At 40.5% G+C, this 14772-nt stretch overlaps 1 protein-coding gene across 1 annotated transcript; it reads left to right on the top strand.

The window, feature by feature from the left end:
* The first annotated feature begins 1594 nt into the window (after nucleotides 1-1594).
* On the top strand, nucleotides 1595-14123 carry LOC124059354 (phosphatidylinositol transfer protein alpha isoform-like). The gene is made up of 12 exons (XM_046389274.1): nucleotides 1595-1759; nucleotides 3710-3740; nucleotides 9293-9438; nucleotides 9913-10004; nucleotides 10272-10279; nucleotides 11124-11195; nucleotides 12051-12134; nucleotides 12271-12348; nucleotides 12467-12577; nucleotides 12799-12921; nucleotides 13811-13880; nucleotides 13986-14123. The coding sequence occupies exons 1-11, from the start codon at nucleotides 1743-1745 to the stop codon at nucleotides 13856-13858; spliced, it is 810 nt and encodes a 269-aa protein (XP_046245230.1). The 5' UTR covers nucleotides 1595-1742; the 3' UTR covers nucleotides 13859-13880; nucleotides 13986-14123.
* The last annotated feature ends 649 nt before the right edge of the window (nucleotides 14124-14772 follow it).

Genomic DNA, 14772 nt, shown 5'->3' on the forward strand with positions numbered 1-14772 from the left:
CTTTGTGATCTTGTAAAGGAAGGACATTACCTTTTCACAGCAACAGGGGTCAGACTTTCACTGTAGTGCGGATACACTATGTAGACAAAAGTATTGGGCCACCTGACCATTACACCAACAGGGACTTTACTCATTCTAAATACACATACAGCTTTGCAGCTATAACAGCTTCCACTCTTCTGGGAAGGCTTTGCACAAAATTGTGGAGTGTTTCTGTGGGAATTTTTGCCCATTCATGCAGTAGAGCATTTGTGAGGTCAAAAACTGGTGTTGGACTAAAAGGCCTGGCTCACAATCTCTGTTCCAGTTCATCCCAAAGGTGTTGGATGGGGTTGAGGTCAGGACTCTGTGTGGGTCAGTCAAGTTCTTCCACACCAAACTCATCCAGCCATGTCTTTATGGAGCTTTGCTTTGTGCATTGCAGTCATGCTGGAATAGAAAAGGACCTTCACCAAACTGTTGCCACAAAGTTGGAAGCATAGCATTGTCCAAAATGTCTTGGTATGCTGAAGCATTAAGATTTCCCTTCACTGGAAGTAAGGGGCCCTGAAAAACAACCCCATCCCAATACTTTTGTCTTTATAGTGTATCATGATCTGTGGATTCAAATAGAATTCATTACCTGCTTGATAGATAAGTGATATGTGAGACAACATAGCAGACAAACCTGTTGGGTAACAGCAATCTCAGAATTTCAGATTCAAAGAGGAACTTCCTGAGTGGTCTTAAACTGCCTATGATGGACAGGTTAAACCAGAGCTGAAAGTTTCTTCCTGTAGCCTACTGGTTTGACCACACTGGGGCGTTAACATAGACACACAGTCAAACAAACACGCATGCTCCACCCTTTGAAAAAACAAGGAGATGTGCACTTCCTTGTAAATAATTGTGAGGAAAGCTAAATAAAACTGTGGGTTATCTTGTGCTCTTGGATGGCATGGTGGTGTAGTGGTTACCACTGTTGCCTCACAGCAAGGGGGTTCCAGGTTTGAATCCCGGTCTGGGCCCTTCTGTGTGGGGTTTGCATGTTCTCCCGGTGTGGGTTTTTCTTCAGGGTTTCCTTCCACATGCACGTTAGGTTAACTGGCTACTCTAAATTTCCCCTAGATGTGAGTGTGGAATTGTGTATGTTTGTCTGTCTTTGTGAGTCTGGCCCTGGCTACCAGGCCAGGGTGTACCCCGCCTCTCACCCGTAGTCAGCTGGGATAGGGCCAGCCCCCCCATGACTCTGATGGATAAGCGTTATAGAAAATGGATGGATGGATCTTGTAATCTCCATCAGTTTCACGTCACACACAATAAGGTCCTTTGTGTCACGTGAACCGCGAAGTCCCCTCTGCAAATGAGGAGGCACGTGATTCTTTCTGCTTTTCACTATAACAGATCAATGTCAAAGTTGAGGCTGATAAAGAAAGTCCACTTACCAACTACCAACTAGTTTTATTATATTTTATTATCGCCATGAGGTATGATTATCACACCTTGGAAAGACTTGGAAATGGTCTACGAGCTGCGCCTGAACGCAACATCAAATTCGGCTACCTGAAAAAAAAGGTAAAGGTGGGTGTCTCCTGCTAAGTTGTAGCCGCGCCCCTTCGCAAGTAAACGGCATCTTTCAGGAAGAAACTCCCGAGTAAAAAGCGTCAAGCGTTGAACGACCGGCTTCTGTCAGGTTTCAGGAAGGTTTTTCAGAGGTTCCTTCTTCCTCATATGCTGCTTTTTCTGAAGGAGGCATAGTCAAAATGCTGATTAAAGAATTGTGAGTATCATTTCGTAATTTAATCAGATAAGAGGAAACAGACTCTGTCACTGTCGCTCGGCTTCTCGGTAAAACTTTTCACAAATTGTTGACTGTTAGACAGGAAAGGTGGCCGCCGGGATAATGCTGCTGTTGTTCAGAAAGTATTTCACATCGCGCTAAGGCTACGGTTTTTGAACCTTTATGGTGGCCTTCCTGTGATTAGCTTGGTTGAGTTGTTTGAACTCCAGTTTGGGGACTCTCAGAAAGAAGGTCTAGGAATTAAAATTTTATTTGGTTGTTGGCGAAAGTGCACACTCTGAGAATAAGTGCCATTTCGGCATAGGTAGGTCGAGCCGTATATTTGAAACAGCGGTGTAACTGCACCGTATCTCCCACTGCGGCTACCGGCCTTGGTCAACTAACCTGCCGACATTACACTGTAATTCGGTAGGAAGAGGGAAACTTCGAGAGCGTTGAAACACCTTTCAAAGTTATACATTTCCGTTGACATCTATTCTTAGGGATATTTATATATGCCGAAATTGAAAATTCCCCTCGAGTGATCAGAAAAGATTTGAATTTACATTTCATAAAGAATGCACGGGAATGTATCAGGACAGCCGTCTAAAATTGTTAAATGTATGGACGGAGTTTGAATATTGGGGCTTATTAACCTAAGTTTATTACGCTGGCATAACACAGTGTGGCACATTCTCCTCAAAGAACTTGATTGCCGCGAATGAATGAATGAATGAATGAATGCATGACTTTACATTTTCATAACTCCTGAGCCGGGCGGTTTAATGACTTCTGTTATGTCATATGAACATCATTGCTTGAACAAAATCCAGTAGCTGGCTGTCATCTGACCGTATGGGTGCAAAGGTACATTCAAAGGCTCTGAATGTGTTTCTAGTGCAGGCTTACGTATAACTTTTTCTTCACACCATCCATCAAGTTCATCCCTAGAAGGCTCCTCTTTCACTTTGATCTGTTCTAATGAAATATTCAGGCCTTGCTAGACTGGCAACAGATGGCCATTAATTGGCTATTGTATCAAGGCACAACTAGACACATGAAACAGACACAAACACACACACACACACACACACACACACACACACACACACACACACACACACACACACATGCAGGGTTTTCAGCGTTCCGGGCTTATTTGTTTCTCTTCCTCTTCTCTCAGGTTCATATGAGTGTGGGCCGTTAATTATGTAACACTATAAATCAGTCAGTCTAAATGCATTTTTCAATGCAGTGTTGTGATTCAAATTCTCTCTCGGAACATTATTCTACAGGAATGGTGAGCAGAAAGAACACCTTAAAGTTATCGTTGCTGTTTTTATGGCTGCGTCTCAGTGCTGAGAGTCATTAGCAGTTTCATTAGGTCCTTGCTGAGCTGCCATGTCTTAATTGCTGATGACAGTCGCCTCTGTAGGCCAGCTGAGTGAGCACTGATTACTGTTTTATAGTTGCACTGAGAGATGGTTTTCCATGTGACATAAAGAAGTCAGATTTCTCATGCGTGTTGAAATCAAACCCGCACCCTCTAACTGAAGGTTCAGGTGTGTCCTCACTTCATATTGGTTAAGGGAACACACCTCTGACAGTCTTTTGAGTTTGCATGTGAAGTTAGAGTCTGACTTAACACATGAAGTCTAAAGAGGCGCTGCCCAGCTTGTGAAAACAGTTGTAGTCTTCTGTCACTTTGGAGGGGGCTTTGAAACAACAACCTGGAAGATCTCATTGATTCTAAAGAAGGAAGAAATTGTCTGTAAATTAAATCTGAAGACAAAATGTTATTGCTATGAAGACTTGTATACCCTCATCTATTTCTTGTAGGTCAACAATGCAGTTGTCATTAAGTTTTTGTCTGTTTTGTCTTTGACTAGGATATCTTTGCCCTAATTAATGTCTTTTCTCTGTCTCTGTCTCTCTCTCTGTCCCCTGTAGCCGAATTGTCCTGCCCATTTCTGTGGAGGAGGTAAGGACTTTTATCAGGAACATTCATGACAGCTGACATCAATGTAACCTAATATACCCAGTCAAAGGTCTAGATTTAGCAAAATGGCTTATATTCATTTGCAGCCCCCTTTTCTCTATGCTGTTTAGGTCTCATCAGCCGAGACTGTCGACAGTTACAGTCAGAACTTGTTTTATTGGCCAAGTATGTGAACACTTACGGACACTTAAGGAATTTGGTATTGTTCAGTCTACTTACAAAGAAATAGACACACAGCTAAGAACAAGGACGAATGGTAAATGGACTTGTATTTATATAGTACTTATTGCAATTTCAGTCTGTTGATTCCTCAGAGCGCTTCACATCACTTGCCACATTCACCCTTTTACACACATTTATACACTGATGTTTATTGTCCGTCAGGGTGACGGCCTGTGGAGACAAATTGTTCTTGTGTCTGGTTGTTTTGGTGCACAGTGTTCTGTAGAGCCTACCAGAGGGGTGTAGTTTGAATCAGGTGCGTTGGGTTTGCAGTGATGTTTCCTGACTCTGGACGTGTATAACTCCTGAACGGAGGCCAGGTTTGCTGTTTGGTGGCCGTTCCAAACCAGACAGTGATGGATGAGCAGAGAACAGACTGGATTACCGCTGTGTAGAAGTGGATCAGCAGGCCCCGAGGAAGATTGAACCTCTGCTGGGCCTTTCTGCTGACTGAGTCAGTGTTAGATGCCCACACGTTCTGAGAGACAGTGGATCCCAGAAACTTAAAGTCTTCCACACCAGACACAGTATTGTTAAGCTTCTCCTGACATCCTGCTTCTGTCCTCTGTCTGTCAGGAAGTTGTTATCCACTGACAGGTAGGGGATGGCACAGTGACCCGGGTGAGTTTGGAGCAGAGGACTTCTGGGATGATGGTGTTGGATCCTTGTTCATGTGACTGAGGGAGTCAAGGTGTTGCAGGATGTAATGCAGTGTCATGTTGACTGTTTGCAAGTAGGGAAACTGCAGGGGGTTCAGCAGGAGGCCCGTGATGTCCTTCAGGTGGTCCAGTGCCAGTCTCTTAAAGGATTTAATGACCACAGATGCAAGGGCAATAGGCGTAAAGCCTGTCGGTTTCTTGGGGACCAGGATGATCATGGAGCTTTGAAGCAGGACTTCTCACAGCTCCAGTGAAGAACTATGACAAGTTGGTGGTCAGCACAGGTTTTAGGACAGGCTGTCTGGGCCTGCTGTCTTTCACAGAACAGATACACATCCTCTTCCTGTGTGCTGTGGGGAGGGGTGAGCGAGTGGCAGGGGTTGCAGCCGGTTGTGTGGGACAGCACAGCGCAGGCTCTGCTATCTACTGCCATTTTGATTTGGATAAGTCCACATTTCACCACAGATTTTGTCTAAATCATGGGATTCATGCTCTCCTGTTTTAGTCCATGAAATTTTACCATTTTTCATTCAGTGATGGTAGCTACTCTTTCATTTTCTTTGCTGGAATGCTGTCTTAAATTCTCTAGACCGCTGATCAACATATTTCAGTTATCACCATGCATCTGAACTTACTGCCTTTGTAAATGATTAAGGGAGAACAGATTTTGCACAGAGTACACTAAGTGGCTACCACCTTATCAGATCCAGAATTTTTTTAACTGTGTTTAATCTACTATACCTTTTCCTACTGCCATGTGATGAAGAGAGCGGGTTCAGCCTATGTGAACCTTTCCCCTTTTGTTGTTGGCTCATTCTGCATTTCAGTCCAAATGTTCTGTACAGCACAGTACTTTGTTTTCCCATTGCTTAACACAAAGTGGAAGCAAGTATTTCACTAAGCTATTTGAACCATTTGTTGTATGACCGGCTTTTCCTCTGATCCCTTTCAGCTGGATTACTCTGTTGGTTAACTGTCACAATTATAACAGCAAGAGTCATGTCAAGGGATGGGCTTTGCAGTCTGTGACATTAATCTGCCTGTCCGGTCATATGCGATGCTGCATTCAGAGCCCTTGGAGTAACATGTTCTGTCTGTCTGTCAGTTGATCTCTTCTTCTCCATTTCAGTACTAGGAACGATGTTGCACCTACGCATGCTCCCCTTAATTTAACCAAAATCATACTCTTTCACAGCACATACTTGCTTAGCCTTCAGGCCCACAGTGATCTTAACCAAAACACCAAAAAGCAAAGGTCTCCTGATCTAAATTGTCATAACATTAGCTTATGTGACATACACAAAAGTGTCATGTGTGACCTGAAAGAGACAGATTTCAGGAAATCTGTCTCTTTCATTTTCCTCAAATCAGATTTAGAAAGCATCAACAGTAGGCAATTGGAGAGTAACTAAAAACATGACAGAACAGATAATGTAAAATATTATGCAAAATTTCTTGTACTGGTTTTAATAGTGGCTAGTGACTTGCTGGATCTAATCAAACAGGTGGCAGTTCCAGTCTGGACAAACTAAGCCCTGGTTAAGGATGTTATCATAATAGGATTTTAAACCTTGATACAATATAATATTACCTCTAAAAATAACCATACCTGATATCTCTTTTGATACCATGGTAAAAATAAAAAACAGTCCTAGGAACACACAATAGGACATTTTTTCTTCTTTCTAATTAACAACCTGCACACAAGTGCCATAACAGAAAAGTCACTGAACGCATACCAACACACTGTAATTTGAAGGGCACATGGAGAGCACATACCTCCACCAAAGCCAGTACTCCACTCTTATGATATGCAAAGGTGCAAGCACAGTACAGCCAGTGTATGCCTGGATATATTTAGAAAACTGTTTAAATTATGTCAGCATATGCTTGTGCATAGCTGAAGCATCAACATCACCTCTCAGTCATCACTTATGAGCCAGTGGAAGTGTGTGTATTATCTTTTTATTGTTATTTTGCTGCGCTGGGGACATTTCTGAGTGTCAGTCTTTGGGTAGTGGGCTTGCAGACCCCAGCCAATCACAGTGTCCAGGGTGTGAGGTCAGATTATAGGCTAAAAATGTTCTAACCACATTACATCACTGTCTCTCTCCTATCTGTTTCTGTCATGAATGTCTAAAGAGCAGCAGATCTGTTGTTCAATGTGCACTTCATCCGAACTCCGTCACCCGAAAATCCATCAATGTGGCACCTTCCTGCAGGGAAATGTGTTTATTTGTACTTTAAAAGTTAACCGCCAAGTGAAACAGTCAGATACTTGTATTCCTACATTTTAAGTAATGTAACGGAATACAACATCATTCAGTTTTGGAATATGTAATGGAATAATGCATTTGAATACAAAGTATTTAGTTACTATGCAGCTCTGCATGGAAGAGTTTGTTGACAATAATGACTTCAAACAAGTTCAACAACACTTGGGTGATGCTGTTGTTGCTAACTGCTGTCAAGTTAGCAGTCCTGCAGTTATTCAAATAGGACTGAAATACAGTGTAAGAGTTGAACCCAGTGATTGCTGTTCTCATTATACATAAAACAACCTTTATTCAGAGTCCACACCTTGTTTTAAGTAAATCACATGATGTGAACCAGCAAGTTTCCTTTTTCTCTGACAGACTTGACAGACAGAGCACCTTGTCTCAGCATGTCTTGTCCAGTATTTATGACCACATCCTTTGACGCTCTGGCTCTTTGTTATTTGTAGCCGAATGCCGTCTTCTCACTCCTGAGTTGCTCATAAAGGTCTGCATTACGTCTGACTGTTGTTGTCAATGAGAAGACATACTGGTTATACATGGCAAGTCACATTCCTGAGTCCCTACTCACAGCAGCAAGCCTGAGCATCCACAGACGCCAAGATAGGTTTTTAGCTTGTGCTGGTGCTTTGTCTTCAGGGAGAAGAGGGCATGGCTTGATTTTAACTCCAACTGAACTGCAGATGACAGCAGATGTGTCCTTGCCGGTCTCACCAACTGTCAACATTTTATAATCATATTGAACACTTGGTGAAACCTTTGTGCATTTTGACTGCAGCATTGTTATTCTTCCACTACAAATGCTGGCAAACACAGAAAGTGTAGTTGCTTCATATTTGTATCTTAGCCATGTATGTTTATGTGTGTGTGTGTGTGTGTGTGCGTTAAATGGGAGTGTATGGGTCTGGTCAGGCTGACAGAACCAGCGATATGAGTCACTCTTTCCAGTGTCACAGCAATTTGCCTGACTCAGGAAAGGTTTGAAGGAGAAGGAAGAGGAAGAAACAGGAAAAAAGTCCACAAAAGGCCTACTCTGCTGCTTTTTGGTGCTGAAGTCTGTGTCTGGGACAGTTAAAGGGGAATGGTTAACTTGCAGTCATTTCCATAAATAGTTAACTTCAGTCTTGACAGGGGTCATTGACCTTGTCTTTCCATTCTGGCGTTTCTCTCTTGGGTTAGTATTGCGGTATTGTTTATGTAGTTATACTGCACAGTTAGCAGTTATATACACTATCTGGACAAAAGTATTGGGAATTGAGAGTAGCGTTGGCCCATACCATGACTGAATTCAATAATAAAGAGGTGCGCCCACAATACTTTTGTCCATATATTATAGTAGCAAAACAACACTAATGCGCTATTGTTTTCAGAAATATCAAAGCACTATGGGGAACATTTCATACAGAAGTTGTTCTTTTGATGGGATTTAGGGGAAGAAATCCTCTGAATCCCCTTTTTCAAAGACTGAACTGATCACTGGACTTCAAAGTCAGCCATTGCTAAGCTAATATTGAAGCAAGTGAGGTGTTTTTTTTATTTATCATGTGCTCGACTCGAGTTTATTCACTGTGATAAAATAAAATAACTTTTGGCTATCCTTTGATATGGAAATGAAAAACAACTGCATTCATCCAAATGTGCTAGAAAAGGATAATCGACTTCATATATTCATTCGAGCCTGTAGAACTTTTTAGTGCTGACATTTTGACATGTCACAAGATAACTACACTAAGCTACACTAACAGGCTGTTTGGCTACTTGCAGCAGCAGACATATTGTCTCTATGGCTAACATGTTACCAGATATATTACACATCCAGCAGAGTAACATTAGCACATATCACCTGATTAAAGTAGGTTTGAAATTCATCCTTTTAGCTCTGTTGCTAACTAGCTGCTGATCGCTCCGGACACTGTGAGGTGACTTTATCTGAGCTGGGCTACTGAACCAAAACAGTGAGCTGAAAGATGCTAAAATGTTACACAGAGCTGATTGTCTGTGACTTCCCCCCTTGAGCTGTTTCATATTTCACATTTTATTTGATCCAATATTAATTAATAAATTATTAAAATAAAGGTATTGATCAATGCAGTTTTGATGTCCTTAATCTAACCTTATTTTATTTGTCAATTCATTATGGAAAAGGTCTATCACTATAGTTAAGCTTTTCACTAAAGGGTAATTCCTTCCAAATTCTCAGAATCAATTAGCTTTTTCTGGAAAGCTTCCTTTAAACCACCACATAAATAAATTGGAGGTTTTGTCTCTAAGGTCCAAGCAACACATTATTAGGTCATGAGAAAATTGATTGACTGCATTACAGTCCAAATTTATTTGTCAACCACAGTAATCTTGCTCTTCTATTTTGTCCTTCCAGTACCAAGTTGGTCAGCTGTATGCAGTCGCAGAGGCCAGTAAGAATGAGACGGGTGGAGGAGAAGGTGTGCAGGTGATCGCCAACGAGCCATATGAGAAGGATGGAGAGAAGGGACAGTACACCCACAAGATCTACCACCTGCAGACGTAGGCAGCTCGACAGTGCTACATACTGCATACCTCATACCACATAGGAAGTAGTAGGAATACCCAGACATGATGGTATAGCTTTCTAATAAGGCATCTCTGATAAACGGTTTGCAAGTTGTAGCTAATGACTGTATTAATGATAAAATAATTTACCAGTCCTTTAAAAATAAAGCAGTGAAAAAATTCTCATTCAGCACGGCACTTGCTTTGTCTTTGATAATTTTTTAAATCAACAAGAAGACCACTCAAAAGGACTGATTCCTTTGAAACACAATGTTTTGGAAGCAAAAGTTTGTCAGCATCTAAGTACATTCAGCATTATAGCTGAAAAGTATGTAATGGACTGGAAACTGAGGGTGTTTATATCACAAACAACTACTAAATTATACATAACGTGTCCTATATTTCTGCTTCTGTGAGAAAATACACTGATTGTACATACTTGTGTGGTTCCTGTTTGTGTCTCTGCAGTAAAGTGCCAAGTATTATTCGTCTGATAGCTCCAAAAGGTTCTCTCATGGTTCACGAGAAGGCCTGGAATGCGTATCCTTATTGTCGAACTAGTGAGTCCCACCACATACACAAATCATTTTGGCTTACAATGAAAAATATTGACACCATGTACAGGTTAGCAACCGATTCCCACTCAGTGGCTTGTGGTCCCACTGTACAGTAAAGACCAACACCATCTGTTTATTTACAGCGTGTGGTGTGGAATATCACAAATGTAAGCTTGATGCTTGATATCCCTATCATATCTTAACCTTGTCTCTCTCTCTTTTTCTTATCCATCCTCTTTCCATCACGATCTGCCTTTTCTTCTGATGCAGTTCTTACAGTAAGTATTCTTTCATTTTGAATTTCGCGGGCGGGGTACACCCTGGACTGGTCACCAGTCAATCACAGGGCTGATCATTTTGAATTCCCAAATCAAAATTTTAAAAAAGGTTAACAGTTTAAAATTAAACTGCAGATATTGTAATTCAGTTCTTTGTCAAAAATAAGATTTCTGATATCCACATCATCTTTTCTCAGGTGACAAATGATGTCACTGTCATGTGTATACAGATTTCAATTCAGTTACAGACATCTACAGTTTAACTCTGAAAAGTCTTACTTCCAATTCAAGATATCTTCCGTTTTTCACAATTCAAGATATCTACACTGTGCTTTGTAGATCTCTTAAGTTATGTTTTTTACTAGACAGAATAGCATTTTAGATAACTTGAATTGGAATTAGGACTAGTCATCATATAATTGTAATTACCTATCATCAAGTTTCCTTAAAAGGAATTGTGTTTAGAGATGTCTAACTTTCATTCTGTCTAGTCAAAATGTATTTAAAGTCAGAAGAATCAGAGTTTTGTCAAGGTGAAATGATTGTCAGCTGTTGTCACTGGGATGTGTGATGAGTCAGTCTGAATTACAGACATTTCTGTTTTGAGTAGTTGGAATGATGCTATAGATAACTTGGATAGAAATGCTGACTTGTCCCAATGGAATTACAGCTAGTCAAAATGATAATTTTAATATCTGTGATCTTAATTGCAGATTGTCATACTGTTGCTAATATTTAAGTGCAGACATCATTGCACAGTGTCTGTAATGCTTTTGCTTTCTGTGCACACACACAACAATACGACTGTTGACTGACCTATCGTGTGTATCTCTCATGCTTGCAGAATGAATACATGAAAGATTTCATGATTAAGATTGAGACGTGGCACAAGGATGACATGGGGGATCAGGAGAATGTAAGTTCCAAAAATGACTTCTCTTATGGTCAAAATAAATCATAAATCATAAAGCTTCATAGCAAGAGGGTTCCAGGTTTGAATCCCGGTCTGGGCCCTTCTATGTGGAGTTTGCATGTTCTCCCTGTGCCTGCGTGGGTTTTCTCCGGGTTCTCCGGCTTCCTCCCACAATACCAAAAACATGCACATTAGGTTAATTGGCTACTCTAAATTGCCCCTAGGTGTGAGTGTGAGAGTGTATGGTTGTCTGTCTTTGTGTGTTGGCCCTGTGATTGACTGGCGACCAGTCCAGGGTGTACTCTCTCCTCTCGCCCGTAGTCAGCTGGGATAGGCTCCAGCCCCCCCACGACCCTGACGGATAAGCGGTATAGAAAATGGATGGATGGATGTCTCTGTTGCAACCACAAGTGCTCCACCTGTAATCAGAGGTCACGATCCAAGCAGACTCCAGTCAGCTAATAAAGTTACGAGCCGCGTGGCTAACTGAGCCAAATAGCTAACGGCGGCTTGTAGCTACAGCCTTTAAGTGTCTGATGTCATGAAGGCAATTGTGGGTTTACATGGTAGATTTTCTGCATTTGGCCTTTCTAATGCATATACATCGGGCGAGGAAATTGGGAACAACAAGCCAATTCGTGTTCAGCTAAAGCTTATGTGATTAAATCCTCTCCTTGTGTTTGCTGGAACTCTTAATCTTAGATTTTTGACAAAGACTGGGTAACATTAGCCATACAATCACAAGCATAAGTATTGTCCCGCACTGCTATCTTTGTTGAACTGTACTTACAAACATGAAGTCTGATATGTGTTCGTTACCTTTACCAAGCAGCTGCACTACACTTTGCCTTTCTGTAGGTACATGGACTGGACCAAGCGGCATGGGCCAACACTGAAGTAGTCGACATTGACATTGCTGACAGAAGTTGCATAAGTCCAAAGGTGAGGACAAAGACTCGACATGGTTTTAGAAATAAGCCCGGGTTTTTAGATTCATTGCATTCACTCAGTACAGTATAAACCTGCTGCTTCATATTTGTCACTGTATATCACTGTACTGGTTGCATTCATTCTTTAGGAGTACAACCCAGATCACGATCCAGCCATCTTTAAGTCAGAGAAGACAGGCAGGGGGCCTCTGGGACCAGACTGGAAGGTACCACACCCCTTTTGCTCTTCACTGTGCCTCACTTTATTAAAGAAATTAAATTGTTCGGTTTGACGGCCTGCAGACTTTGTGTTTTTACCTGATTGCTGCATCTGTGTATTCGCAGAAAGAACTTGCTAACAACCCCAACTGTCCACACATGTGTGCCTATAAGCTGGTCACTGTTGAATTCAAGTGGTTTGGACTACAGGGCAAGGTGGAAAAGATGATTCACAAGGTATAAAATCATTGCCTTTTTCAAGAAGAAAATCTCATCTTTGATATATATTGCCTACTAGTGGCCAGTAAATGAATTTCTCCACCAAAGAAATTGATTTTACTTTAGTTGAAATTCCTCTATAATAATATAAATATTAAACATTTTCTTCAGATGACTTTTATATTTCTCCCTGTAGCTATTGTCTAATTTCTCCTCTCCCCATTTCTTTGTCTGTCCAGGTGGAGAAGCGCTTGTTTACCCACTTCCACAGACAGCTTTTCTGCTGGATTGACAAATGGTATGATCTGACCATGGATGACATACGACGCATGGAGGAGGAGACAAAGAAGGAGCTGGATGAGGTGACTGAAAATAACATACCCTATGTTTTTCTAAATTCTCTAAAACTGTTTTAACAGCACAAACAACAGCAACAACAAAGAAATTAAAGATAGAAATAATACATTGTAGTGAGTTAATTGCAGACTCTTCATGATGAAGATCACATGAAGTCCATTCATATCTTTTAATGACAAAACAAACTCATCATATTGCAGTGATGGCAAAACTAAATATTGCTAAAATATAACTCGTAAAGAGTATCCCCAAGCTAACATAAAATGAACTTAAACAATATTGGCTGTATAAGACAAGCAAAATATACATACGATTTGTATTCAAAACAGGAAAGTTCCAAATATTTGCTTATGAACAGTATTAGCTGTCAAGATGCTGGAAAGGATAGATCATCCAGTTAATGAAAGCAAACCAGATTCTGTTATGTATATAAAGTATATGAGTACATTTCTAAATGATTCGCTGAAAGTTTGAGGACAGCTCTCGACCTCCTTAATCCATTGTGTGGAACATGGAGGGCAGGCAGCCTTCCACCTAAACGATGATTAGAAGTCATGCTAACAATGAAGTAAATTGTGCAGCATTTGACTGATATGATGCCGCTTTATTAGGTACATTAGGTATTGCAGTTCAGTGCAACAAACCTTCCATAAATTATACTTTCACAGCAGTATTATTTATTTATTTATCATATAGATAAATCAAACTAATCGACCAAGGTTTCAGCTTGACAAGCAAGTATACAACAAATGGGTGGCCATATAACTTTGAGAAAAATTTCTCATTAAAATGGAATGATCTGGCATGTAGTAATAATGAAAAAAAGGTCATAATAACATGGAAAAATAGTTGGATCTAACATTAAAGGCTAATGACTGTCTGCCCATGTCATAGATGAGGAAGAATGACGAAATTAAAGGCCTGGCCGTTGAAGATGAGTGATGGCAGCTGACTGGATAACACAGTGAGTTTGATGAGATTTAACTCTTGAAAATATAATTAATCTTCCTGGCTTTTTTTAGGTTTTTTTTTGTTTTTTTTTTTTTACCTATTCTGTTTTGCCCTTCAGATCTCTCTCTGACACTGGAGGAGTTGACTTCATTCAGCAAGCTTACACTCCCTGGCTGAGACACTGGGCCTAAAACAGCTTCATAGGCATAATCAGGAAATCCAGACTTACATCATAATAAAATTTGTTCTTAATGAAGTCATTGTGTACATTTACTGTATGCACTACATTTGAATACAACTACAGCGGCTTTTAGTTTTTTAAGAAACAAGTTTACAAGTTGGAATCAGTTTTAAAGCGGTCTTGCTTATGCCTGTTTGGTGCTTTTAAACTTTATAACATCGGGGAAAAGGTGTGGGTTGTCTCTGAAGAAATGTTTCCGATTACGGTTATCTTTTTTTTAATGGCAGTCATTTGGGTTTTGCCTTGTTTGTCTTTATTTTGTGTTTTCCACTTTTCAGTGATTCAGTGTTTACTTACCAGAGCAAGACAAACTTTAAACAAACGTTGTGTCTGCATTCTGAAAAGGCCCAGAATAACTATCACCTTAAAATGTGTTTTTAAATCATTGAATCAAAAAGAAAAGACTCCAGTACTTTTGCAAAAAAGATCAGAGGTCATTGTCCTTTATTGCTTTGTTTCATCAAAGTGAAAATTCCTCCAGCCTCCAGCGCTTAAGTTTTCTTCAAGTAATTTGATTCACAGCATAAAACTTTTGATTTACATAAAAACTATTATATAAGAGGTATTTATTTAGAAAAGACTCAATCAGGGATATTTGACGTACTTTCTGAGTAGTCTGGTCAGCTACTCAGTTTAGCGTCATACAGGGATGCCAGCGACTGTT

Source organism: Scatophagus argus, chromosome 5 (assembly GCF_020382885.2).
Source record: "Scatophagus argus isolate fScaArg1 chromosome 5, fScaArg1.pri, whole genome shotgun sequence".
NCBI lineage: Eukaryota > Metazoa > Chordata > Actinopteri > Scatophagidae > Scatophagus > Scatophagus argus.